Raw genomic sequence first — 26,905 nt, forward strand, 5'->3', positions numbered from 1 at the left:
GACGGGACAGCAGAGGCTGTGGGACGACCGGCGCTGCTCCTGACAGAGCTGATGGAGAGGCCAGTGCCAAAGGCCTTGTCAGAACTTTTTTTTTTTTTTTTAAATTAATTATATTGCAATAAGTAACAAAAAAGTATAATGTTCCCTTAGGTTTCTGAAATCTGGTGCGAGATTCACATACAAGCAAGGTTAAATTCCCTTTTAAAAACCTATGCCCGAGGAGAGCGTACCAGATGCTACCTCAAGCGACCATCAGGTTTGACAGGGCCCAGCTCAGATTTGGGGTCCGGGCTCAGGGAGCTCCAGGCTGTCTGAGCGCAGCTCTGCATGACCAGGCAGGCAGTGGGGCCGGCACTGCAGATGTCCACAGCTGACCAGATGCTGCTGACCAGGGAGTCCACCCAGGCTTCCAGCCGGGCGCCCACGAGCCCCGCATTCCTCTTGGCCTGGTCCACACGGGCGGCACTGATGGGGATATTCAGGATGGGGTTCAAGCCCTGGAAGCTTTGCTCCATGTACGCGTTCTTTGGAGGCCCGTTGTGATACTTCATGGCTTCCTCTGGAAATGCAGAAATAAATCCAAAAGTTAGTGCATTAAAAAAACCCAACAAACCTTCAGGATCTAAGGGCACAGCAAACGAAAAGGCAAAAGTCAGCGGTGCGCTATAGTCCATTTCCCCAGCACTGAGGACACACTGCGTCCCGAGGACGACTGGCTGTGCTCAGCTCTTCAGCTCCTCATGCTCACCACCCTGAGCTCCACTCACCGTGATGCTAAGCCTGCAAGTGCTGGATTAGCAGGGTGAAGCACTGAGGCCGAAAGCAGCATCGTCCTTATTATCATCATGTACAACTGGTGTCCCCAGAGCTATAGGACACCCAGGCACAACACAGAGCTGTTTGGCACAGCACAACAAAAAGGCAGGCCCAGCCTCAAGGGCATCCCAGCTACGAGCTCCTGTCTGTACCTGGAGCCTGATCAATATGCAGCTCCTTCTTGGGAGAAATCCATTTTGCATTCAGGAGAAGCTAATTTTGCCTCTTTCACCACAGAAGCAGCCTGGGAGTTAAGCCCTATGCAGCTGAAGTTACCCCTGTGGACACCCAGGGAAGGCTGTGCTTTGAAATTAGGAAACAGTTCAAGGACGCTTGGTGTGAGAAGGCTGCCGACCCTCGTCAGACCTTCAAGTGCTATCATTGATTCGTCTAGGAGAAAGAGCCAAGATCTCAGCGTGTTTCTTCTTCTAAACTGATGAACCTTGCCCTGCTGCGGAAAAGTCACAACATTTGCTCAGTCTGCCTCCAAAAACCGGGTGGTACCATTCCTGGCACTGGAAGAACAACACCATGGCCTTGGACAGACCGGACCTATAATGAAATATGCGTAGCCCCAGCATCATCCCTGGAAGTGCTCCAGTCTCACTGGGAAAGTATTCGCTAATGACAATTATATTTCAAGCTCTTGTGCCGAATAATGGATCACAACCATTTCCTAATGACACTTTTCTTTGCATTGTGGTTGCTTTCCTTACAGTAACTCTTCTACCTCAGCAGAATGCAGCACATTGCCCCAAATCTGTAATATTTCAGTAAAAATAATTGTCAGGCTGTGATAATGTCTTCAAAGACCTTGAATTGGACACTGTGGGTCAGACTGCCCTCGTCTAAGGCTGGCTGACTTCTTAAGGTCTGAGAGCGGACCAAGGCGCTGCTCATAATATTAGAATGGGACCCTCCAAAATGGTCACTGTGTGCCTCTTGGGAGTAAATTTTCAACCATTTCTTTCTGTTCTCAGCTGACTTCTCAAGCATCCTCGCTCCGGCAGCACAGAGGATATGTTTATCTCTGCCAACATACACACTGTCTAGAACACAAAATGGGCCCATTCAGGGCACTCCAGGCTAGGAAAGCCACTGCGCTCAGATAGCGTTTAGAGGCCAGGAATTACATATTCACAGCTACAATTCCTTCCACATGTCCTTGCTGCCTGCACTGCAGCCTGACACTGAGTCCTTTCTTCCATGCAGAGGACAGTATCTCAGACGCTGGCAATAAATCAGTACATTTATTTAGAGGGAAAAGGGACATTTAATTGGAGCTTCACTGTTACATTTGCAAAGTCTTTAATGTCCAATACTGTGCAAGTCCATTACTTCAAATCCCCAATTAAATTAGTTTGGCACATCCCCATCACCATTATACATCACTTAGTTGTTCCTGCATTCATCTAAACCCCTCTTTTTATTTTAAATGGTAGATATCCACAATAACCTCTAGTCAAAATGAGTTTATTCCATGCACATGTGTCAAAAGTGTGCTCTGCCAGAGCACTGCAGTTTAAGAAACAGAACAAGTACACATGATTAAATTTCCTCCTTTGGAAGCAATTAAATATGGAAGACTGTTTGTCAACATATTAATTAAATAGGAACATTCTAAGTAAAAATCCCAAAACAAATAAGAGTTGGCATTACTAGCAGGATCATCTGATTGAAACAGGCAATTCAGAGAGCTTGTTCAATTAAAGCCTGTTGTGCATGTGTTTAGTGCATGGAACAAGAGAGACCTTTTTTCAGACAAATAACAGGATGAAACGGAACTTGCTCTTCTCTCTGGCTCAGCCTCGCACTTGTTCCAGGCGTCAGGACTTGGTGGATTATCAGGACTGGAAGGAATGAAACCTACAGAAACTGTAGGAGCCAGTGCTGGTGATGCAGCAGGAGATCATCTTTGTCTCTGAGTCTGTGACCCTTGTTGTTTAAGATCAGTGGGCTGCTTTTGCTAAAATAAGGGTGATAACCTCAGCATCTTCAACAAATTTAAATTTCTCCACTCTGCTGTTGCTGTAATTGTGTCGGATATGCTGTGCTGCTCACACCAACACACCGCAGTTTCGGTCTGCACCACTAAGTGACCGCTGTGCTCTGCTCCAGAACTGGCTGCGCTGCAAGGACTTGCTGGCAGGTACAACAGTAATAGTGTTTAATGGGACTGACGATAAACTTTTTGAAAAGCCGCACACAAATATCAGCAGATAGGAAAAGAAAAGACTGCCCTGTTAAGGGCTACCGCTGTCCACAGTGAAAATGTGCTTCTCCAATGTGAGACGCATGATGAAACCCTGACACGGTACTGGTAGGGGATTGCTTGGCCCCACAGCAGAACAAACACCCCAAGTTAGGTGTCTGCGTGTCCTATAAAGAAAGAGCTGGGTAACAGTAATCTGAGTGCAGAGCTACATATACTAATCAATAGGAAATGCTGAGGATTCAACCCAGAACCCTCTCCTGGAGCCTCCAAGTCTTTGTTAAACAAAGTTCACAGGAGAAAGTAAGGAGGATGCTGCTCATCCAAGCTATGGCAGACATGGGATATTCCTCTTTGCATTAAAGGAAAAACAAAAGAGAGAGAATCATGACTCTGTAATTTACTGGACTGGGACAGGAGAGGGACAGCGTGGATCCCAAGCCCTGAAATACTGTATAAAAGGAGGCTGGAGCTACTAGGCATGCTTTTAAAGCACTGACACTTCAGTCCTTGTTCATGAAAAATAATGAAGAGGCTTGGCCCTATGAGATGTGTGTTTAGACATTTAAATCTGTACAGTTAGAGCAACCAGTTCAAAATTTAGTTGAATTGCAGACATTAAGCCGCATTTTTTTGCCAGCAAACACATCCAAATAGCCCTTTGACTTCAGGAGGACATGTATCAATGCAAAATATATGCCATTGACTTTAAACTATAGCTTTAAAAAAATGAGTTATTTTTGTCCCCCATTTTTGTTTGCTTTTCACTCTGGGAGGGCACTTCATTTCTCGACTGACTTTTCTTAGTATAACTTCTTTGGACTAAATACACAGCCTGTAGTCAGCCGCATAGGCTGGGATTTCAGCATTTTTGTGTGGGTTTGTTCTTCATTTTGCAGAAAAAGCAAATGAGTTTAGACAGAGAGTGGGCTAAGGAATGAAAAATGTGGTTACCTTGGTACATATTAAGGTGCTAGACCTGTGGTTTTTTTAAAGCAACACAGAATGTACAGCTTTATTTCTTTACTTGAATTGTGTTGAAACCCTCTGGCAAAGAGGTAATTTTTTATTGACATTTTGTTTGTTTTCTCTTGCAGCAAACAAGACAGTGCTGCATTTGCTCACTGTGAAGCTAATCGACTCCTTGTCAACTGGATCTGAACTAAATTTCGAAGCAAATCCCTGTCTTCAGGGTTTTTCTCAGAATGACGATTCCAGGGCATGTCTACTCTTCTGCAGCCATGCACTTGCCTGCTGCTATTACTGCGTTTATCAAGAACATGTCATGTTACCTCTGGTTAATTTAAAGAAATCACAGCAGTTCTGACACAAGTTGCCACCCACTGTATAATCCGTATAGATGCAATTAGAATTGATTGAGCCACTGCAAACATCCAACGGCAAAACAAAGGTTTCCCAGTATATACTTAATTAAGATGATCTATAAATATGGATTAGGTTAAAAGGCCTTTGAGATGCATGTGTGCATCGCAGCATGTCTGCTAATGCTGTCAAGTCTTTGAAAGAGGTGGCTGCGGTTAGAGGGCACAGGGACCAGGAGCTGGCATTGAAGGCTCCTTGTCCTGTTGCGGAGCAGCAGAGATCAGAAGCCCCATGTCTGGGGCATGCAATCAAGCTAGGAACCGAACATGAAAGGTCTCTCTTAAGGCGAAGAAGGAAGATGCTCTTCTTCACTGCCCTCCTTGTTTGAAGGAAGAAGGGTTTCATTTATTCATTTATTTATTTATTTTCAATCCAGTGTTTGGTATCAGCTTGAGGTTTGGGGCTTTTTCTGCCCCAGAAGTGAATCTGCCCACTGTATTTTCAATCAGTGTTTGGTATCAGCTTGAGGTTTGGGGCTTTTTCTGCCCCAGAAGTGAATCTGCCCACTGGCTCACAGTAACCTATTTAGCTTTAATGAAATAGGTACTATACACTAAACGCATGACAACTCATTATCATCACTCCAGCTGCGAGATTGCTGTGGAAACTTTGCCATGAATATAAACTCAGATTTTAAAATGAAATTGCTTTGGCTTTTTCTTTGCCCCTCTTCAGTGCCCCTGGGAGACACGTGTGATCACACTTGGCATGACTGCTTCACACAGACTTTGTAGAGCACAGAAGGGTGGGAAAGTGGGATGATGGGGATGCAGAGCCAACCTCTACTGAATTTGCTGTTTTCTTAGGAATTGAAATCTACTTGGTAGCTTGGATTACAGTCTGTGAACCGCTGGCTAAATGCTCTGAATTATACCTGTTGTTTGGCTCTGCCTCTCCAGTCCCTACACAGGGGACCTGGACACCTAGCCTCGAGCCTCTGAACTGCACTTAAGTTCAGGCTGCCTAAAGCAGACAGCAAGAAACCCCCTTTCCTGTCTATTATCACTGCTAGTGATCTTCTACTGATCTTCTCCCTGTTTTGTCTCCTCCACGTTACATTCCCTCTCTGTCTTGGCACAATTTAATCCTGGGGCGTCCTGCTGGTCCTTGGCAGCCCTCCCGTGTCCTTACAGTAAGCATGGAGTGCTTGGCTTTAACACACTCAGCCATATGGTGAGAAACTCAAAATCGCCATTTAGAAGAAGAATAAAACAGAATCTGGCTGTGCAGGATGTAGGGGGAAGAAGACACTGGTGGAGCGAGTGAACCCGATTTCTCCAAATGATTTATCTCACACATTCACTTAATTTTCCTTTTTTTTTCTTTTTTTCTTTCACCAACCAGGCAAACACTTCAAGGCACTCTCGAGCCAGAGGATCTGCTGAAGGCAGAGCTGATCACTGACACACCTACTTAATTTTTTTTTTTTTCTTTTTTTCTTTCACCAACCAGGCAAACACTTCAAGGCACTCTCGAGCCAGAGGATCTGCTGAAGGCAGAGCTGATCACTGACACACCTCACACTAGAGAAAACAGATGCAGATTTGGGTGACTGGAGGGGTAAGAGGAGAAAGAAAGAATAAATAACATCAGATTCTAGACTTTCCACTGAAATAGCTTTGGGAGCCTCATTTACAGGGGAAACACCCCAAACTTCCCAGCATACTCAGTAATTCCATGTAAGAACTGATCTCTCTAACTCTTATAGATCCAGGTTTTGAAAAGGTCAATGCATCTGTGTTTTTAAAACAATTTACATTCTGTCAGTTAAGCACATCTGGACACAATATCAAAGAAAGCACCTGCTCTTGATTTCCCTTTACAGTTTTACTTGCATGCACAGACTCTAGGCTGAAATTAATAAATAAATGGGAATAGAAAATGAATGAACTAGTTGCATATGCTGTTTTTATAAACTGCTAAACAAAACATCTTTGCTGGTAGCTGTCCCATGATTAATTTTTTTATTTTGAATTGTAATAATGAATTTTGAGAGTCATGATACAGGAACGAACATGTTTCACTTTGATTATTCAAAAGAGGAGCAAGTGGCTCCCTTCATGATGCTGGGAAACCGAAAACAACTTCGCCTTGTGCTCTGTGCTGAAGTGATGTGTAGATAAGTAATGATTTAGGAAATACAGTGATTGTTGTTGTGTTCATGCTCTCGAGATACAAGATTTTAGAGGCTGCTGTGCTGCTGCCAGATTTGTGCAAACGCTTTTTAGAATGACACAGACAAATTACACACAAGACCACAGACAGATTTTTATGTATGTAACTACGTGGACTCCAGTTTCTACATCTGGAGTATATGAGACAGAGGGGGCCAAATCATTATCAAGCAAATGACATGCAAAGTGGTATCAAATGTATCAGTTGTTCAAAAAGCTGCTGGAGTAGCAAATTACTTTCCAGGGTAATCTTTCTGACAAGAGCTATAGCTTTCTTTTTCTCTTTTTTTTTTTTAGGGGGGGGGTGGGGGCGAGGGAGGATGGTTGGAAGAACAAAATGTTAAAGAAATCCCTAATAAAACATATTCCCCTCTTCTGCTGACAACTTCTGGCTAAGTCTGATGTATGTTTTATTTTCAGTTTTAAGACAAGACAATACTATCCCTTCATTTTAGAAGATTTTTGGCAGCTTTCACATTGTTTACAACAGTAACAGAAATTGTTCTTTTAGAAGTTCTAATTCTTCTGTCATACTCTCACAATGCCTTTATTTGGCAGAGAAAAATATATTTAAATAATAAAGTGGTGACAAACTGACAAAAGCTGGAAATCAAAGCTAAATGACAATTGCCTGCACAGAACACAATAGTGTCACTGAGACAGAAAACCTTAAAAAACCCAAACAACAGGAATTTGCATTGTAAATACAATTCTAACTACAGTGGAGTGTCACTATCTGCCCCTGTAATTAATTTTCTTCTTTACCTTCATGCCTCAGACATCTGGAGATTATACATCACATCATCAGTAGCAAATCACTCCTGAGGCTTTTTTCCTAGGTAACATTGTTCCCAAGCTTTATATTTCATTCCTATAGTAGATTCTAGTTACCATATGAATGAACAGGGCTCTTTAACAAAAAATATGAGCCAGATCTTCTCTCAGTGTATCAATGGGTAATATGGAGTAACTCCATAATTTCAGTGGAATTATTACAGATTCGGAGTTTGGACCAACGGGAGTTTTGCCTTTATACCATGAAGTGTGGATTCATGGTTGAAGTCTGAGACACGCTTAACTGTCCACAGGGCTCTCACGTTATAGGGAAAAGCAGCAAGGTTGCTAGCTACATGCCACATTTTCCATCCAATTTACGTCCTAACTGTTAAATTAGCAAAGAACATGGAATTCATTAATTTCCAGGAGACAAGTCAGTAACAGCTGCGTTTAGAAGTAGGTTGCCTCAAACTTTAAAAATGTATTCCTTCTACACATGGCGTTTCTTCACAATTTATCATTGCCTATTAGCTAGTAACAGCAGCAGGTTGTTGGTGGTTTAGTTTCTGCTTAACAAACGATGCCACCAAATGTTAGAAGAAGAAATCAGTAAGTTAGCTCTTCAGCTGAGAAATGTGTAGAATCAAGCTCCTGTTGAGCAAGATAAGGGCTGCATTAGCTCTCAGCAGTTGTCTGGTGGTGTTTGCATTACAGAAGCAGCACGTTATGCTGGAAGGTAAATGCCTGACTCAGTTTATTTGCTGCCTTGTCAGGAAGAAGAACTCCTGAAAACTTAATAGGATCATTCATGTACCTAGCAACTTTAAGATGTCTGAAGTTATGAATATTAATACTGGGCAGATGGAAGCACTTGAGCACGTTAAGAAGAATGGTAAAGATATTCATAGCAACAAACTTGTTTTGATCTTACTGAGTAAGAAAACAGGTGTGGCTACAAAACGTTCTCTCTTCTCCCAGCCCAGTGTCCTCGGCGCTGGCTGAAGACCTGAGCACTTGTACAATGCCTGTGCCAGTGCAAAGCACTGCTGGGAGCCTATAGACACCGGCAGCCTGAGAATGACCTCTGTATTTGATGGCTCAGGGCTGCTGTGGCAGGGCAGAAAATGGTTTCTTTCTAAAAAATGTCAGTGTGGTGACAGCGTAAGATAGTGTACTTACCAGGATCGCTGTATCCATAGATATTTCTGTAACACAACTGCTTGGCATGTACTGAGCAGGTTTTGGCAGGTATCAGGCAAGAGTGAATGTCTGGACCTGACAATATGTCAGCTGAGCTCTGGCCTAGGGTAATTTTGTCTAATTCAGCATTTTGTGTATTAATGCTTTTATCGTTAAACACGCAGACTTTATCAAGATAACAGTTTAAACATCTGTAACTCTTTATGAGCAAATGTGAATGAAAAGCAGCAGAGAAAGGTCCATTTTTCCTTCTATTGCTAAATGATGGCTTTTACAACAGCTGTTAGATTATTGAGAGTCTGAAGTTCTCTGGATTCTGAACTGTGCATATTTTAAAGATATAAATAGCCTTTTGTTCAAAGTGGCTGTGTTTTACGGACTGGATACAGACACTTCCGCTTGTCTTAGTGCAACAATTTCTTCTGATTTAGTATCTATAAAATTCCTTTCATTTCTCCTTTTCCAATACAGTGCTGCTTCATTTTTAACAGCAGCATTTACAGTGAATACAGATGCAATAACTGTATTATTCCTGTACAAAATAATGAAACTTACCTTGTTTGATAGGCTGCCGATTAGAGAAGGTGAGAGGAGTAACAAGGAATTTGGTTTCAGCTACCTGTACCCAGTGGTGCAGAATTTTTATCGTCCAGACACCGGGTCGCAGGGGCAAATTCAAAGGTGGTTTGTAGTGAGTAAATTCAGCACTGGATTCAATAAGAATATCATATGTTGCTGCAATTACATTAACAGGATCCACCCAAATTACAGTAACGGTGACATTGGGGCCTTTTCCCCATTTCTGCATGCCAACTGGCTCATCTGTCGGCCCGAGGAGTCCTCCGAAATTCCGGAAAAGCCTTTCCTTGGCGTCCCATTCGGTGCCAATCTGAAATTGAAGACCACATTGCTGCTACCATCATCTCTGTAAGTATAAGTATCTAAGACCCTTACGTCAAATAAGAGCTCTCAAGACACACAAATCATATTTCATGACATGAATTATGCATACATATAAAGGCTGACGGCAACATGACCTAAGATCATAATGTGTACGCAAACTGTGAGACAATCTTGAATGCTAGGCTTGGTGTTTTGGTCCAATTGTCCACTTCTGATTGATACGAGGGCTTTCTTTACATTAAGAGTGACGTAACAGGCTATAGCAGCTCTCTTTTTCCTCCACGTGGAAGCAGTCAATAAAGGACCAAGCCTGAACACGGGCTATGCATAGAAAAAAATATGACCCATCATCTCCTGGGTCATGAAAATGTATGATACATTTGAGAGACGGACCCTGCAGTAGACACCTACCCAGTTACTGCTAAGGGCAAGGAAGAGGCTTTTGCTGACTTTAGGACAAGTCACATCAGGTCCCTTACGACAATCTATGCATGAGATGCTGTCTCCTTGCACTCCCTTCCTGCCTGATGTGGGAAGCTATTTCTGGTAAACCCTTTTCTAACTGTCATAACAGTGAGATTGTTTTTTATTTATTCACTAGCTAACAGTAAAGCAGCTGATTCACAATCTAGTGTAAGTATTTAATGGACCTTTCTTTTTCCTAGCAGCTTTCATTTTCACTGCTCTTTATATCAGTTTTAATGGTTCACCCATAACCCATGGGATGATACAAATTTACAAGCTGTTGCCATTAACACTTGTACACTACTGAAAATAAGCATCTCTAAACAGGTAACCTGAAAATGTAGTAACTGACGTTCTTAGGCCAACTGAAAGACATTTTACTATCCCAGCACTAAATCTAGCATGCATTTATGAGGTTGACCATTAACAAACCACTTCCATCAATTCTTAAGAAGGCAACCTGGTGGACCGCAGTATCGAAGCCTGCATATTTGCTTTTGGAGGAAGTGCCCACCTTGCTTGTCCCATGACGTCCTATTCCCATGATCTCCAATCAAGTGATTAATATCAAACACAGAAAGATTTGAGAGACCCCATTTGAAGGGAAGAATAGGAGAACCCCTTGGCTCCTTTTGGCAAGCAGCCATCTGACCGTCATTCCTTGCAGAGACATACAGATGTTTTGGCCAGCCTGGTACTGAAACCCCTCATAGTCCTTCAGGTCTTTTTTGGCCTTAATCTCCAAAAAACCAGTGTAGATGACCTAAGGGTTGATTTGTTCCCTATACTACAGAAACCATGGGATTCTCTCAAGCGGTGTCCGGAGGCCCATGCACACACAGACAGGATCCCCTCTATCAGCATATGTGGATATTGAAGATTTCCCCAACACAGAGCTGTCCTTGTCCCCAGTCTTCACCTTACACGGACATGGTCAGAACCAGCTTTCCTGAAAGCATAACAAATAATTGTAGCTCATTTGCTTCAGAGATTTTTCTTCCGGACTTCATCTCATTTGATGGGAATAAGTGGTTCCAATGTAATGCCAAAATCCCCCCAAATCCATAAAATGTAACAATTACCTGATGCCTACTACCACTAATACCTGTACTGGAAACTGTCCAGTCCCCAATCCCTTCTAAATAAATCACTGCGGTTGGCAGACAAATTACAGGAGGACTGAAAGCAAAAAGCTACAAGGCCAGTAGAATAAAAACCTACCATCCTAAATCCATCTGTCATCATACGAATTCCTCCTACTGGACTATGACACTGCAGAATATGAGACAAAATGAGCCTTCCACTACTCTGCAATCAACACAGCAGAATCACTAGTATTTCAGAGGTATTTGACCTAGCACACCAGCTAATCAAACCAGACAGTGCAGCCCAGATATCAGACCCAAGCATCGACTGCCTCAAGGAGCTGTCAGTGCGTACTCTCCTGACAAGAGCAACTGAATATGTATGGAAATAAGCTGAGAAAGAAAATTTCCTGACCAGATCTAATTATCTACTCCGCCAGCCTTCACTGAGTGTGGCCACGTCACACCTACCGGAGCTCAAGAGACCTGGAAATAATAAAGCCACAACATGTGAAAAAAATCTACGCCCTCCTGGGCAAAGAAAACCCTATAAGGAACCTCTTTCCACCACATTAAATATTTCTTACTGAAGAACTCCTCAAAGAAAGCTTACGTCATCCTCAAAAAATAAACATTCATACCCGACATACAACTATTTCCCCCCTCTTTAGTCTCTCATCCCTGGGGAAAGAAATCAGAAAGTTACAATCCCCATGCTCCAACCTCCAGGTGACATTGCTCAACAACCAGGTTGCACAAAAGATGTTGAGAAGTGTTCGTATGTGCAAAGGTTTATTAGAGTAGAATAGAAGAACGAAGGTTGCTTTTGGGGAAAAATTATAACAAAATTGTTGGCTGGTTGTTAAGCTTTGTGCAGGCATGTTACTGGGTTCCCTAATGTAAACCAAAAGTTACAGCCAAAGGGCAGGAGAAGAGAGGGAGGAAGGGACAATTCTCATGCTGGTGGCAATCACTTCCCGTGAGAGCCTCTCACAACACCACTGTCAGGGTGTGCAGGTCCATGAAAACAACAGCACAAAAACAACAAGGAGAAAATACTGCCGCAGAGCAGGCCCTCAGCAACACAAAGGCAAGGCACCTGGGCATCCTGCAACACCCTGCATGCGCCAGAGCTGGGGCTCAGACCAAGACAAGGTGCTGATACCGCTTAGGGCTGTGCACCGCAGGCACCTTAGGGAAGGGAAGGGCAGGGAGCTGCACACATCTATTTACAGGATCTGGCCTTTATGTCCAGTTTCCAGCTGGGGGACATACTTTCCCATGCTGCACAGCTTACAGTACAAGCTGGTTTTAGAAGCACAGTATTTTAAAGGGAATTTTACTTAAAGCACTAGTTAGAGGTTTATACCTCTTCCCTTGAACTCTACACAGCTGAGTTCCCAGTACTGAGATGTCTGATTTTACAGGCCAAGAGATACTACAGTCCTATAATATTTTTCATAGCCCCTTAAAACATTGTAAGTAGGCTTTCACTTTCAAATGGAATACACAAAGTATGGGATGGAATCAAGCAGTAATGAATATCTGATAAATTATGACGGGATGTGGCACAGAAACCGACATTTTCCACATCATTATTTTAATCACCATGATTTTGAGCTTCAAGAGCAGGCACTGTGCACAGGGTACGTTTGGAAAGCTGGAACTCTCTCATTGGCTTAGAACTCCTGTTTCTATCTCTGTTCAGTCCCAAGATAAAATTTTCCCAAGATAAATTATGCCTTGATTATGGGTTTGTGTCTCATTGCTCACCACAAACAGGACCATTAGGTTCACACAATGAACACTAATTGCCTGCCACCTAGTTTATTTTATTCTCTGTGATGAATCACAAGCCTTAACAGGACCAGAAACGAACTTAGTGTTCAACTGATAGACGCTGAGCTGAGACTTTTAGTACTGTACAGCAAATCAATCTTCTGCCCTCCATGTAAAAGTTGTCATAAACCCAGGCTAGTAGGATACATACTGTGTGCACTGTGCACAAGCCAATTTTAGGAGGTGTGGGAGTTTCATGCTTGGAAATCGTCTCTCTTGGATTTCCTGTAAGTTTGTTTTATTTTACTCAGCCCAAGACTGAGTGCAGGAGCCGTGTGCCATTGAAACGCTATCATTAATCCCACTGGCCTTAGGCAGCCCAGCCAGCTAATTTTTTTCCACTTGTCTTTACATGGTGTATGGTGAAATCTGCTACTCAGGAAGCAAAGTCTGAGAAGCAAAGCAAAGGAGCAGAGGGCAGGAAGGGTTGACTGGAGAGACCCTATCATCTCCGCTGCAATTTCAGTTGTGCATCAGGGTCACAAATACACCCGGGAGCACATTCAATGCGGCATGTTTGTGCTCTTCCTGTCGGTCCCATTGGTGTGAGCTGGGAGAGGGAAGAAAGCTCTCAGCTAAAAAGGCCCATTCAGTTTTAAATTTCTGCCAGATCATGGGGTGAAAGTTGTTGAAAAACCAGCAGTTGTATGTCCCAATAACCACAAATCTTAAGTTTCATTTCTGGTGCTTAACCTGTGAACATTGATGCCCTCACCTTAGCTGAACTGCCAAGTTTGTTTTATACTTGCTGGACTTTGACAAAGAAGTGCCATTTTAATAAGCAGTAGCAGATCAGAGGCCACACTGAAGCTGAAGAGGTTAATGCTGGATTTATACCAGGGTAACTGAGAGAATAATTTGGCTCAGAGGCAGAGATGCCTGCAGGCCAAGGGAAGGCAGAAAGTAAAATAAACAATTAAGAAATGATTAAATTATTTACTTTGTACCTCCTGGTCTTTTAAAATATAAATCATCTATGAAAGGAGAGGACAATTAAAGAGTTTAGGTGAGAAAAAATAATGGAAACAAGTAAGCAGCCACCAAAACTCTTTTTGCACATTTCAAATAGAAAAAAATGTTTCCTTGGCCTGAAAAAAGCCCACCAGTGATTAAATCCTTCCCACGCTTTGCACTCACATGGCTTCACTGCAGCAGCAGTTCCTACAGGGCTGCTTACAGACCAGCCGTGGTCTATGAGGCCGTGAAGAGCGGCTCATTAGTCCTGTGGGATCTGGGGATCCTCCCTGCAGTGTGACACACTCCACAGAGCTGTGGGCACGGTGCAGCGAAGAGGCCACCAACATGCCACTGCTTCCCCCGTCAGGGAGGCTGACACTGGGCACTGCTGCTCCAGGACATCTGTCGATCAGGCTCATGGTTGCTGCAGGGCTGGTTTGGGGGAAAAAAGGTTTGGTTCCAATGCACTGGGGCCGGGGGGACCTGGCAAGTGGCCAGTGAGTAAATTCTGGTCCCAGGTTTGTTTCCTCCCTACAACTGAGATGAAGTCAGATGTGTTCTTTCTAAAGATTTTTATTTGAGTTCTAGAACACTAAGATCAACATACTTCTTTTCATCAATTAGAAAAAAACCTCTTCCTGCTGCCAGCCCAGTTGCTTTCAAAAGAAGGACCCAGAGCAGGCATCAGGCCAAAAGTGAGATTAAAAGTACCAAATAAACAGCAGAAATACTCCTACACATCACAATAATTAAAGCTTGTATGACCATTTATCACTGCATGAAATGGCAAGCCTACCATCAGACACATTGATAAATGAAACACATTTTCCATCCATCTCTTTAATGGCACATTAGTGTCATGGATTTGCCATGCACACCAAAACACTGAATCCTACCTAGGCATTTCTTAATTGCCCAAGAAGATGGTAATTTATGGACTTGGCCATAATGACTGGAATGCATTTGTTCAATCAATTTTATACCTTAATTGAAATTTGTGGCTTAACAAGAAAAATCATGAAATTAACTGCTCAGACAGTTGTATCTTTAAAACAGAACACAGATGTCAGGTTCTATTAGTGGTCAACTTTCCTGATATATTTTAGGGTACATTTTTTACATGCTATGTCAGATCCTGAGACAAATTCCTAGAAGAAATAACAGCATTTGTGGGAAATCTCAGCCACCGCTGTGATAATTTTCTCTTTCGTGTTACAACATCAATATTCTGCTCACATGTGGCATCGGTGCCACTAATTTTATGAGGTTTTTTTCAGCATACTCTTGAGAGAAACGCTTACCACATCCCTGTTCACATCTGGAGCTGCAGAAACATGGCATTTTTCCCAGGTATCTCTCACAGCACTCACAATGAATCACAATCACAAAACTTTTAAGTTACTGAGCCCCTTTTACAACGGTAAATGCCTTCAGTTTGTTCTTAAAACAAGAGGGAGTGAGGACACTCAGAGTAATGTAAGAAGTGAGGGTTGACCACAGATCTGAACTGGCAACAGTACCTCCTTCAATGAAGACGATGTGCATTACGCTAGAGAGCCACTCTCACCTAAAAATTACATGGAAATACAGTTTCCAAAGGCTGCTGAATTAGTATGCAATCTCTCCAGAGGCTCGTGACATTCTGCATGGGTGGCTACGAATGCTTACCTCTGAGAACTGTAACCTTCCAAAATCGCTTGGTGGACTTGCAATCTTAAAGACTTTCTTTGGCATCACCCACGTTTCCAAAGTTTCTAGTTTACTGACAGCCAGATTGGTTGTGTGGTGTCTGATTAGAAAGCCTTGGAAACGGTCAGCAAGGAAGTAAAGGTGGACGGAAACTGGATGGCCCATGGGGTAGTATCTGTAAAACAGCACACACACACACGCTCATCAGTTACACAAGAGAGACATGAAATCTCCATTTACTTGGAGCTAATGGCTTAAGAAGCATTCATTTCAACTAGAAAATTCACCACTGTACATTAAGAGATTTCAAATGTGTTCATGACTCATTATCAAATATTCTTAGGCTGTTCCGATTACCCTGAAACATAAAAAATGTTACTAAGAATATATATGCTCATTTAGAACATATTCACAGCTCTAAGCTCTTTAGGAGATACCCCTGTGTGCCAGAAAACTCCCTTCCCTTACTACGTCTTCTGGGTAAAAAGTGCATCCCAGAGATATACATTGTTAGGCTGCAGCACTGTTTGCTAGGATAAATGATGTTCAAGCAATGTGTCTATTGCTCCAAATCAGGTGGCCTTCTTTTTTTTGCCTTCAGCAGGGTTAGTCCCTACAGATGCGTGGCAATGGCAGTGCCTCCCTCGCTTGCTGTGGGACAGCAGCAGGCTGGGGACAGCAGAGGGTGCTGCGAGGCCGGGCACGGGCGAGCTGATGCCCTGCTCCATTCCCCGCATATAAATCCCATCCCCAACCGATTCTCCAAGGGCAGTGCTCTTGTAGGGTGGCACTGCAGTGAAGGACACCAGGATCCAGTCCCCGTTTTAGGTCTCCTTTATTTAGGAAATAAACTTCACATTCCTTAAAGACTTGAGGTTGCTCTTGCTGTGGATTTTTTACTCATAATTAAAAATAAACCGAAAAAAGGTCAAACAAACAGGAAAAACCTCTCATCGGGAGATTTGGAAGCCTTCAATTAGAGTTCGGATTTAAAGACATTGTGGTCATGGTTTCAAATAATAAAAAATTACGGCCAATTGTCTGCTGTAGTCTCAGAAACATCTGTAATGACGTTTGTATACATATGGATGCATAAATGATTAAAAACATGTTATTCATAGCTCTGAAATCAAATATTTTGCTGCTTTACAGCACTGACATTAACTGTGAAACAAGTGTGTTTGCAACACATTTAAAACCAACCAGTATCACACCTTCCCAGTCAAGTCAGCTAAGTCTAACTCCTCATGCTAGTTATTACATCTCAAGACATAAGCACTAAGAGGAGCTAACCAAGAAGGACTTTCCATTACATGAAACCAGCCACACCCAGAAGGGAGCCTCTAGAGCTTGAGAAATAAACATAACAAGACGGGGTACAAACAGGGCCAGCACTGATGGACTAAGCAAAAACACAGCAAAGCTACGCAGTCAATACCAGCGACAATCTGACTTCTGTTCTGAGTACTAAGACCTCCTGTTTTACACGTGTGCAGCAGCAAATATTTACGATATCCTTGAAATAGTCTGAGCAAACTGTCTCTTGGCAGCAGTGAGTGAAAATGCCTAGAGATGGAGAGAAATAAATTAAATCTCAATCACACATTAATGTTGCTTCCACTGAAGATGCTGATATGCAATCTAATTAGGTACCAGAGCAGTCTTCAGGGGGCACGGCTTTCTGTGAGCTAGCCCTTGTTACAGAAGTGTGCAAGACAGCTTCTCTTATAAAAGTCTCCTGGGCCGCTGCGGGTGGCAGCATGGGATAGACTCCAAAAGTGATCTGAAGCGGTAGAGGCTTTCCTCGCAGTGCCTGCAGCAGTGTGAAATGAGCCGAGGTGGTGACTGCAATATCAGCTAACTTCGTGCTGCTGTTAGCCCTAACAGCAAAGGGAATACTGTCGAGATGCTCTGCCCAAATATATCCCTGCCATTACCGTGCTAGAGACATGCAAAATCAGGAGAGGGAAAGAGGAAGTGTATATATGCATACACCTAGAAAGACAACATAGTATCAAGAGAGAAGAGATGTGAATCATAAACCTAAGGATAATACATCTTTCTGTGATTTAAATTGGACGCTGACTCACAGTGTTTTAAGGGGGCTCAGGTAGGTATGAAAATGAAGCCTCCACTCCATATCACTGTTGGCAATTCCTCCCTGCACTGTTTCGTGAGGCTCCAGCCTACTGTAAAGGAGCCATGCTTTATCCCAGAGACAGCTGCAATCAGCGGCGGATGACATGGCTTCCCTATCTATAATCTGAGCAAGCTTGAAAAGCACCTTGACTTCCTATGCAGTGAAAAGCTCCCCAGAAATGAAATTGATTATTGATATAAATCATCATCAGAACACTGGCAAAAGGAATAAGCACAAAAGTAATTGTAAAATTGTTTCAGTACTGGTTATACATAGCTCCCATCCTGTCTGCTGGCTTCACTCTGCAGGACAAATGACCCAGGACTTCTTTAGGTCTGCCTTTATTTCATATAAGGAAGGCAAACTACTAGTGATTATTTCTATGTAATTGTTATTGATCTTTATTGCTTTGCACCGGTAACCTTTAATGGCAAAACTGTAATAGGAATCTGGATCACTTATTGCCACATCTTTCTAAATGGGACATTGCTCAGCACTTCCATGACTAAGTAGGAAGGTCAAGGCGCATTCGGTTCCCTCTCGAGAACACAAGAGGGGTAAAGTTCATCCGTCAAAGCACAAGGAATGTCTTCAGTATTTGCTGACTTAGGCTGTATGTGTTTTCTATTAGGATAAAAAAAGGCAGGATCCAAAAGATACATTCTGAAGAAGGAATTAAGAGACTGTAAAGTAAGACTTCAAAAGACGAACCCTCTCTGTTTTGAACATAAACAGCTTCAGATGTATTTGCAGGCAGCAAACATCTACCATAAAGAGAGCCTTTTCTGTGCAAATCTAACTCCAGGAATTCTTTCTTCAGATCCCTTTTAGACTGAATTCTTCTTTGCTAGGCTTAGGTGAAAAAGGAATCTAGAATATAGGGGGTTTTCCCTTTAAAGAATACAGATCTTTATTTGCTCTCTCTATATTTATTTATACATACATACATTTTATTTATTTGACGCTAATGGATCCCACCAGTTGCAACACTTTTGGCACAGACAGCTGTACCAAGCAGGCAAACTGAGCTCGAGCAAGTAGTTCTCTGTACTAGTCCATGTATGCACCCAGGGGAACAAACAAGCAAGGACCATTAACCTGCCTGTGTTCAGATTAATTCTGAAATCCTGTCCTCTGCTTTTGGTAAGCATAATAGAGGTGAACATGACCTCTGCTGCAATCACATGGAGGGTTTAGGAGCTGCGGGTATAATACACTTGCTGAAATTAATCAAGAAAACGCAGCAGTAGGGGTAGCACTGCCCAACTGGATCCTGTCAGTCTTCATCAGGCTGGAGAGGAGCTCCTTAAAAGTGCAGCAAACAGGCCACATAATGTCAACCCTGAATAACCAGTGCTTTATTATGGGCATAATACTCCTGGAAATAAGGGCTGTACACTTGCAGCTGCCTGGCCCTGTTTGTGACGGTATGGCTCCAGCCAGCACAGCCAAGTAGATGAACCTCCACCAGTGCTCAGCAGTCCAGTCTGTGTCCCCTGAAACACCCAGAAAAAGAAAGACAGACTCAGACTAACCGGCAGCTGTTGTCTCCAGCAGCATGGAATGAAGTCTCGGCTCTCCGCAGGCCCAAGCGGGAGAACGCATGGTACATGGTGAGGGCGACGTCGCTGAGAGTGTGCACGCCGTCAGGCTCATCGTATGCGTTCTCCCAGTATGACCGGAGGCCGGGTGTGCCAGATGGGTAGTTGCCGTACAGGTAGTAGTCCAACTGGCCAATTATCTCTTGATTCACTACAGCTTCAAATTTGCGGGCAAAGAAAGTTGGCCTGGCAGTCTGCTGTGGTGATACAAAAGAAAAAGACACTGGAGTGAGTTCCCATTTTCAGCCATGACACTTTGTCCTAAGCAATGGGTTGGAGTTGAGGACATGAACTGGTTCTCCCCATGGGCAAAGGTGACTTAAAAGGTCACCTTCATGACCATTTGTCATTAAGATTCAGATAAAAACTACATAATTACTCAACGAAAATGTAGGTGTGCCAATCCCTTTGTACCAACAGCCATCCCCAGCTGCCTTGCTCTGGAAGGCTCTCCAAGTGCCGGAGGGGTGGGGAACGCTCTCTAAACCACCACATTAGCCTGGAGACAGCACAGCACCTGCATGTGTTATTAGCAGTCAGGCAGGGAACAAAGCGTCCTGTGGCACAGGGGCTCAGAAGAGGCAGAGCAGCATTTTGCATGTATGGATTTGCTGCTACAAGGTGGTAAGAGGACTCTGGGAGAGGTGCCATCTGTGGCTGAGGTTTCTCAGCTTCTGACCGGTCCCTTATAGATTTTTTGCTCTGCACTTGACACCATCTTGGGTATGTTACCGGTTTATATGCTACTCAACTACCATTAGCTTTTAAAAAGCCTTTGTTTTGCCTTGCTTATATTTGATCATGGGTTCTGAGGTGCCAAGGAGTTCAAAAGTGCCCCAGATGGTTGAAAAATTCTTTTAAGGATGCTCAGTTTTACTCCGAGACGGCGCATGCTGTGGGCTCTCTGATCTCCTCTGCAGCTTGCTTTGTGCCTCTGTGGGAACCGCAAGCAAGCCTTCTGGTTCCGTGTGTTCATCTGAGGGGCTCTCTCATCAGGCAAGTGTCAGAAGTTGCCTTTACATCTATTTGAATTTTGAACTTTCCCTTGCAGCTCAGTTTACCTGATTGTTTTCTGAAATGTCGTCGTGGGTTGTTTTCCCAGCCTGGAGCAGGTCAGGCTCCGCAGACTGGCAGTTTTTTAAGACTTGTCATTTATTCTGTGCTGGAGACTTTCCTGGGATTGGTGTTTGGGGCAGCAGAGCCTCTCTTAGGTAATGTCTCATTTGCTCTTTTTGTGAGTGCCTGTGTCACTGACTTCAACCACGCCTGGTAGGCAGCACATTACAATAAAGAAAAGATCTCTGTTTCGGAGCAGTCATCATTTTTGTGCTGTAGGGTAACACATTCCCCATCCCACACAAAGCCTAAACAAACATGCTTTATGCAGGGAACCGCGAGGAGCTGCAGGGATGGAATTGCAAATCTGGTGACCTTGAAACAAGCGGTTGTTCATTCTTAATAGAAGATACACAGGCCAGATACAGTCTTGAGACTGAGTGCACCCTTGAGCTCAAGGATTTGCTCTCATGACTGCCTTGAGGAAACTGTATCACAAAGGAACCGATTAAACTTTTTAAGGCAGTCCTGCCAAGCCTGGGTGATCAAAACCTCATGACTCTGGCCCCCAAAACCATGAGATAAACTTAAATATAATCATGTTGACGAATATAATCATGAAAACTGATTTGCCTTGTGCTATATAAGCCTCTAGCAGGCACTCTAGTCAACTTTTAAGCTTTTTTCAAAGATGAAAAACACTGCTTAACAATGAAAGCCAGGAGCTTCATGAAATCATGAAAGCACCTGAGCTGGAACTTTGGAAAAACCCCTTTGCAATAAATTCACAAGAGTTACCAAGTAATATTGGTACAGTGAGAGATGTGTCAAGCTTCCCTCCTTTCTAGCACAGCAGATCTACCAATGCCAAGTAGTCCAAAGAGCTGCTTTGTGACCTTAGCATGCAGTAGTAAGTCTCAAGGGCCAAAACACAGGAGAACCAATCTTTTATTCTCCTGAAATTAAGAGCAGAGCTTCCTCACACCTCTTTCTCCACCTTGCTTGAAGGGGTAAAAGCTTCCCTTCTTACCTGCTGCTGCAGCCATGCAACCAGACGGCTCTCCACACCCCAGCAAAGGGGGAAGAGCTTCTTTGTGGGTATCAGAGAAGAGACCGCTTCAGTTACCTGGAATCGGTGGAAGTCTGCTGGTTTGAAGTCATTAGGCGAACAGCCACACCAGTCAACAATGTGCTTGTACTGACACTTGCAACCGAGTTTACGGTTCCAGTTCGTGATGCGCAAGTTGTTGTCCACCATGGAGTCACAGTACGGGCTATTTTCCAGAACAGTGTGAAAGAAGGACTGCAAGAAAGACAGAGCAGATCAGTACATTCAGGTCCTCAGACTTCCATTTTCTACTTCACTTCAGCTCATGGGCCTGAACATAACACAGGTGACTTATTTTCTTTCGAAATGACAGAATTAACAAGCTCTATTGTTCTGCCATATATGAGAAGCACTCTACATGTACGCATTCCATAGAGCATGAAAAAAAATCACAGCACGCTATAGGCCCAGCTAAACTGTAATAACATACAGTTGAGGGCTTGCTACAATAACCTGGCACAGAATGACTGCACTTCTGCAATGACCAGCTTTGGGCATCGGGAGTCCAAAGGACTCCAGGAAAGGCACCAGTGCCAGCAATTATTTTCTTTTTATTTCAGCTGTATGAGCAATTGTAAGAAATTCCCATTATTTCTCTTCTGTAAGTTACTCTCTGGTCTAACAGATTTAGGACTATTTTCCTGAGCAATGTGTTAATGATATATCTCAAGTTGTTTCCGAAGACAATTCTCAAACCTTCACTATCACCCCAGTTACTATGAAAAAAATACAGTCTCAGACAGCTCTTCTGTGTGTGTCTCTGTCTCCAGCACTCTGAAATGCACTGCTAGTTGAATGGCCTTGTTCTGAAATATACAGTTCACCCCAGGCACCAGAAGGACATTCTGCCTCCTGCAATTACGTCTGAAATCGTAAGTCTTTATTTGCCGACTCAAGGCAGCAAGGAATTCCTATTGGGCTATCCTAATTATATCATCATAATATCAGCTATTACATAAATCATGTGTAATGGGGACTGATATAGCAGGTTAACAGGTCAGTGAAGGCAGGGTGATTTTAAGAAACGAGCTATGTATCTTGCAAAGAAAACCTTGTAGAAAGAAGCTAAGGAATATGATCAAATTTAGCCCTGTAAGAGATGATTTTTGGAGCAGTGACTTCTCTTTAAAATCAGCAATAGTAAGACCTATAAATAACCAGCATAACATTAGCATGGCTGGCCCCCAAATAATCCCCCTACCCTTTTTAATGTTAAATGACAGCCCAGTGAATATGGATTTTATGCTTGAACTGTTTGGTTAAACCCATAAAGGCATCCATTCTCATTCAAGCGAGAGGGAAAAAAAAAACCCTACCCAATTACCCATTGCCCTGTGTCCTTTTATAATGATACACAAATTTCTCCTAGATAATGGATGAAAAGGTTATCAGAGTTGAGAGAAAAGGTGATTTTTAACAGAAATGGGATTAAAGCAAGATTATTCAACATGTGTGTGGAATAATAAACCCCTATCAAAAGATGACAATCGCTGCGCTCCACTGCAAGCTAATAAGCCTAGATTTGCAAGATCAGTCTCATCAATCCCTCAAAATGTTCAGGGGCCACTAGCAAGAAAGGAAGTTATCATTTTAAAGACAGTCATCAGGTCTTCCTTGGGATGGCTGCATGCTACATACCCTGGGAGCAGAGTCTGACAAGCCAGGGGAGCAATGTACCTACTGAGGCAGGTGTAGCACAGCCTGATAACCCGCCAGGCTCTGTGCTCTATTTGTAGACAACGCATATCTCCCTGACACGCTGCTGCATGCTAGACAAAAACCCATCCTGGTGTGCACCCCCCTTCTGCATCACTTGTAGCCAGAGAAATCCCTGAATGATCTAAATGATTTGTGACTATGCCTTCTAGCTGAGTTTTAAATGGAACAATAAACCTTTGTAGGGTTTTTATTTTTAAAGAAAAGGGCTGGATAACAGCAAGGAAAGCTACTTATGAAGACAATTTGCCATCTCTAATAGCCTTCAAAGGCTTTGTGGAGAAACAATTTGCAAGCAAAGGGCAGCTGGATTTTTGGTTGTTCAGTAATAGATTAATAGGCTTAAAAGTATAAAACAAAGCCACTCCTTGCAAAAAAGTTCCACAAACAAACAAAGCAACTAAACAACTGCAAAAGTTGTTCTAACACTAAAGGACTTACTTGTCATGGAAGTAAAATTCTCATTACCCACTGTGGGATGATCCAAAGCCCACCGAAATCAGGTGAAAGCCCCTCTGAAGTCAATGGTCTTTGGGACAAGCACAAACATTGCAGTTTTGAACACAGAGAGGGATTGCTTTGAATTCACATACCTCAGCAGGAAGCAACGTGTAGGAGTAAAACCTCTTCATCTTTGTTACCAGATCATCATTAGAAAAAGTGACATACTCCACAAACTTCCTGTTCAGGAGAAACCAGTCTGACCCTCCATCAACTGCGATTCCTTCTGGGATCCTCCGGTCCCCCAGGCGCCACATGTGGGTATCACATTCCAGGAAAAGCCGATCCAGTCCTTGTTTTCTGATAAATCTGAGGGAATACAAAAGCAGTCATTAAAAGTTAATTTGTATTTTGTTATCATCGCTAGCTCTATAAATAAAGAAGCTACTTTCTCAAACGAAAAAGGATAAAAAGGTCACTTGTTTATATTTCTGTTCTACTCATAAATAATGTAGAGAGGTTTAATAAATGATTAATCAGTTATACGTTCAGTTATAGGGGCAAAGATCAACAGATTGCTTTTAAACATCCTTTACACCTTCTGCTGTCCTAAGACGGAACTGTGCAAGTTACAGAGCTGTATGGCATGAAAATCCATAATGTTCATTAACTCTTAACAAACCACTGCAGACAAACCATAACATGAACAGGAACTAAACAAAATCTGTGTGGTAGGCTTTTGCCTCTAAATAAATGCACAGTTTTTGAAAAACATCAAACCAAACATAAAGGTAAAATGACCAATTTTCTCCTATGTTATTATTCCACAAATTTTTCTATTGGGGTATAGTTAATTAGGAAGAAATTCAATTGCATTGCTCTTTGCTGTAGAATGAGTATGTTTGCTCCATTTTCAAGTATATGGGGAACAACATTTTGTTATTGCTGAACCATGAATAAGAGGAGCAATTGCAGAACTGTAAAGTTATGGAAATGAATTATTTGAGACCAATATAAGAAGAAAAAAAAAGTTGGAAAATCAATCTATGTTTGAAAACACTTTGGACTGGATGCCCACACATGTTTTGAGACTGTCTGATCCAGGTTTCTATTTGTTATTCCATTTTCAGAATTATTTCCCAGAAAGGGAAGCAGGGCAGCCATGAATTAGCACACGCTTTCGCAGGGGGGTCCGAGCGCTGTTAATAATGGTTAGTTGCTGTGTTGAATACATCCCACATGTTCTGAGCAATAATAAATGCTAGCTAACCAGACCGTTACAGTAACTAACATCCACAAGACCACAGATCTCACTGGATGTAAGAGCTGCAGGCTAACAAGAGCTGTGGCACCTACAGCGAGGAGGATACCGTAAGACCTGTGTTTCCTCCCTGAACAACATAGAGCTACACCAGGGTTCCTAGAAATGTTTTATGATTAGGAAGTCAAGATGACATTTTAGTGGTCCTCAAACACATGCAACCAAAGGAAGGGGAAAAGAAATGAAAGTTAAGGAACAACACCAAAGCTTTCTGGACTCCTGCATCTGGAAACGTGAGTGTTAACCCCATAGGCTAACTCCCTGGTTAAAGTTTTGTTCTACACCAATCAAAGAACTGAGATGCAATTATGAAATGGTGCATATTAATTTTCAAAAGGACCGTAAATGACTTCAGGGTCTCTGTCCTACTGATAGCTATGTCTCTTCTCACAGTATGAGAAAAAGAGCTCCTCTGTTAACATAACAGTGCAGAAAATGTGTAGATGAGAGTGGAGAAATTTTTCTTTCCATGAACAAGTTTCTAATTTCATGTTCCATTATGAAGGATAATAGAAAAGTCTTGCAATTTTAATGCAGTGCTCTGGGATGTAATCTTCAAATTCAATATTTATGCAGTTATCTCCAAATCAAATATTAATGTGCCTGAAAGTTTGGTCATTTATTTATTTCCCTCAAAACTAAATGCTCATCTGAGTTAATTATTTTAAGAAAATAATAGAATTTTATCGACCATATTTAAATAGGAATGTAAAGTTCTTTTCCATGAAATAATTTCTTTCAACTTCTATCTCTACCAATTTATCACCCTTTATTCTCATTTTCAAATAGAAGTTTCTTTGACTGCAATAGAAACCCCCAAACCAAAAAAACCACTCGACCATTTCAAAACCCCCGCTCCTTACAAACTTCCTCAGCCTATATTACCTGGTAGGGCTTACAGTTAACTAATACCAGAAAGCTCAGTTATACAACTTCAGACTTATTGTCAGAAATTGGCAACACAAGAGTACGGCCACACTCAAGATGAGAAGGTCCCAGCAAACCTAGCCTCACAGCTTCACGTTTTCCAAAATAGTTGACAGGCTCGTTTTTTTGTACATGTACACAGTTCTATGACTTTTCTGAGCTAATGGCTTGGACAAGCAAATCTCGGCATATGGAGTGAAATAAGAGAATTCTTGGGAGCATGAGTGTTTTCACAACAAATCTCAGTCCTAAAATCCTGTACAACAAGGTTATTAAAAGAAAACTAAATGTACTTTCCAACCACTCATCCTCCAGTGAGGCAGCGTAGCCCAACTGAAGAGCAGCAACGCCTTTGGAGACCTGCAAAGAGATCACCCTTTTGCTAATGCTTCTTGAAACCTTCCTAGAAACATCGTACCAGGTTTTAAATACCAGTAACAACCGAATAGGAAGCAGGCATTTCTCAGAAGGCTCACCCTTATGGGCCTGCTTCACACACAGTCATTACACCTAAAAAGAATAACGCATTGGCATAGCAAATAATTTCCTTTTGTCTATGAAGCAATCATTTATACAAGGGGCTTTGAAGACACAGCTCTCCATTGGGCAATTGCTTGCTATCTGTTTATGTTCCTTGGGAACCAAGGGGACCAAGTATATTTTAGATCTGCTAGAAGCTAAATGATCCTGCCTGAGGAGGCAGTGGGTCGCCCTAGCAAGCCTAGGCTGTACTGCTGGCACACAGAGAGCTGAACTGCAACCAAAGTGGAAAAGGTGCATGGGGCTTTTTTTTTTCCCCTCCAGACTCTCTTCTAGGATGACTGATGCTCCTAGCTACTCCAGCAATAGTGATTTTGGCACTCAGGGAGGCAAGAACTTACTCTAAGCATATTGGATATTGCCCGAGAGAAAGGGAAAGGTGCTATTTGTATGCCACATAGGCCTTTTCAAGAAATCAAAACCCCTCAAACACTACAAACAGTTCATAAAGATTCTTGACTAGCCATCCAACAATGCTTGCAGCAGCCATCTCTGAAAAGAAAGATAAGAAGATGGAGGGCAAAAGCATGACCCTACTGATTTGTTTCTAGTCTA

General features: G+C 42.6%; 1 protein-coding gene across 1 annotated transcript in view; it reads right to left on the reverse strand.

Moving 5' to 3' along the window:
- Positions 1–236: 236 nt before the first annotated feature.
- Positions 237–26,905, reverse strand: part of XYLT1 (xylosyltransferase 1) — a 101,340-nt gene continuing 74,671 nt past the window's right edge. Inside the window, exons 6-11 of the mRNA XM_009281691.1 lie at positions 23,715–23,931; positions 21,424–21,600; positions 19,176–19,438; positions 15,480–15,675; positions 9,118–9,451; positions 237–559 (exon numbers count right to left, since the gene is read on the reverse strand). Coding sequence (XP_009279966.1) covers positions 237–559; positions 9,118–9,451; positions 15,480–15,675; positions 19,176–19,438; positions 21,424–21,600; positions 23,715–23,931 — 1,510 coding nt within the window. The remainder of the gene's footprint in view (positions 560–9,117; positions 9,452–15,479; positions 15,676–19,175; positions 19,439–21,423; positions 21,601–23,714; positions 23,932–26,905) is intronic.

This window comes from Aptenodytes forsteri, unplaced genomic scaffold (genome assembly GCF_000699145.1).
Source record: "Aptenodytes forsteri isolate BGI_AS27 unplaced genomic scaffold, ASM69914v1 Scaffold84, whole genome shotgun sequence".
NCBI lineage: Eukaryota > Metazoa > Chordata > Aves > Sphenisciformes > Spheniscidae > Aptenodytes > Aptenodytes forsteri.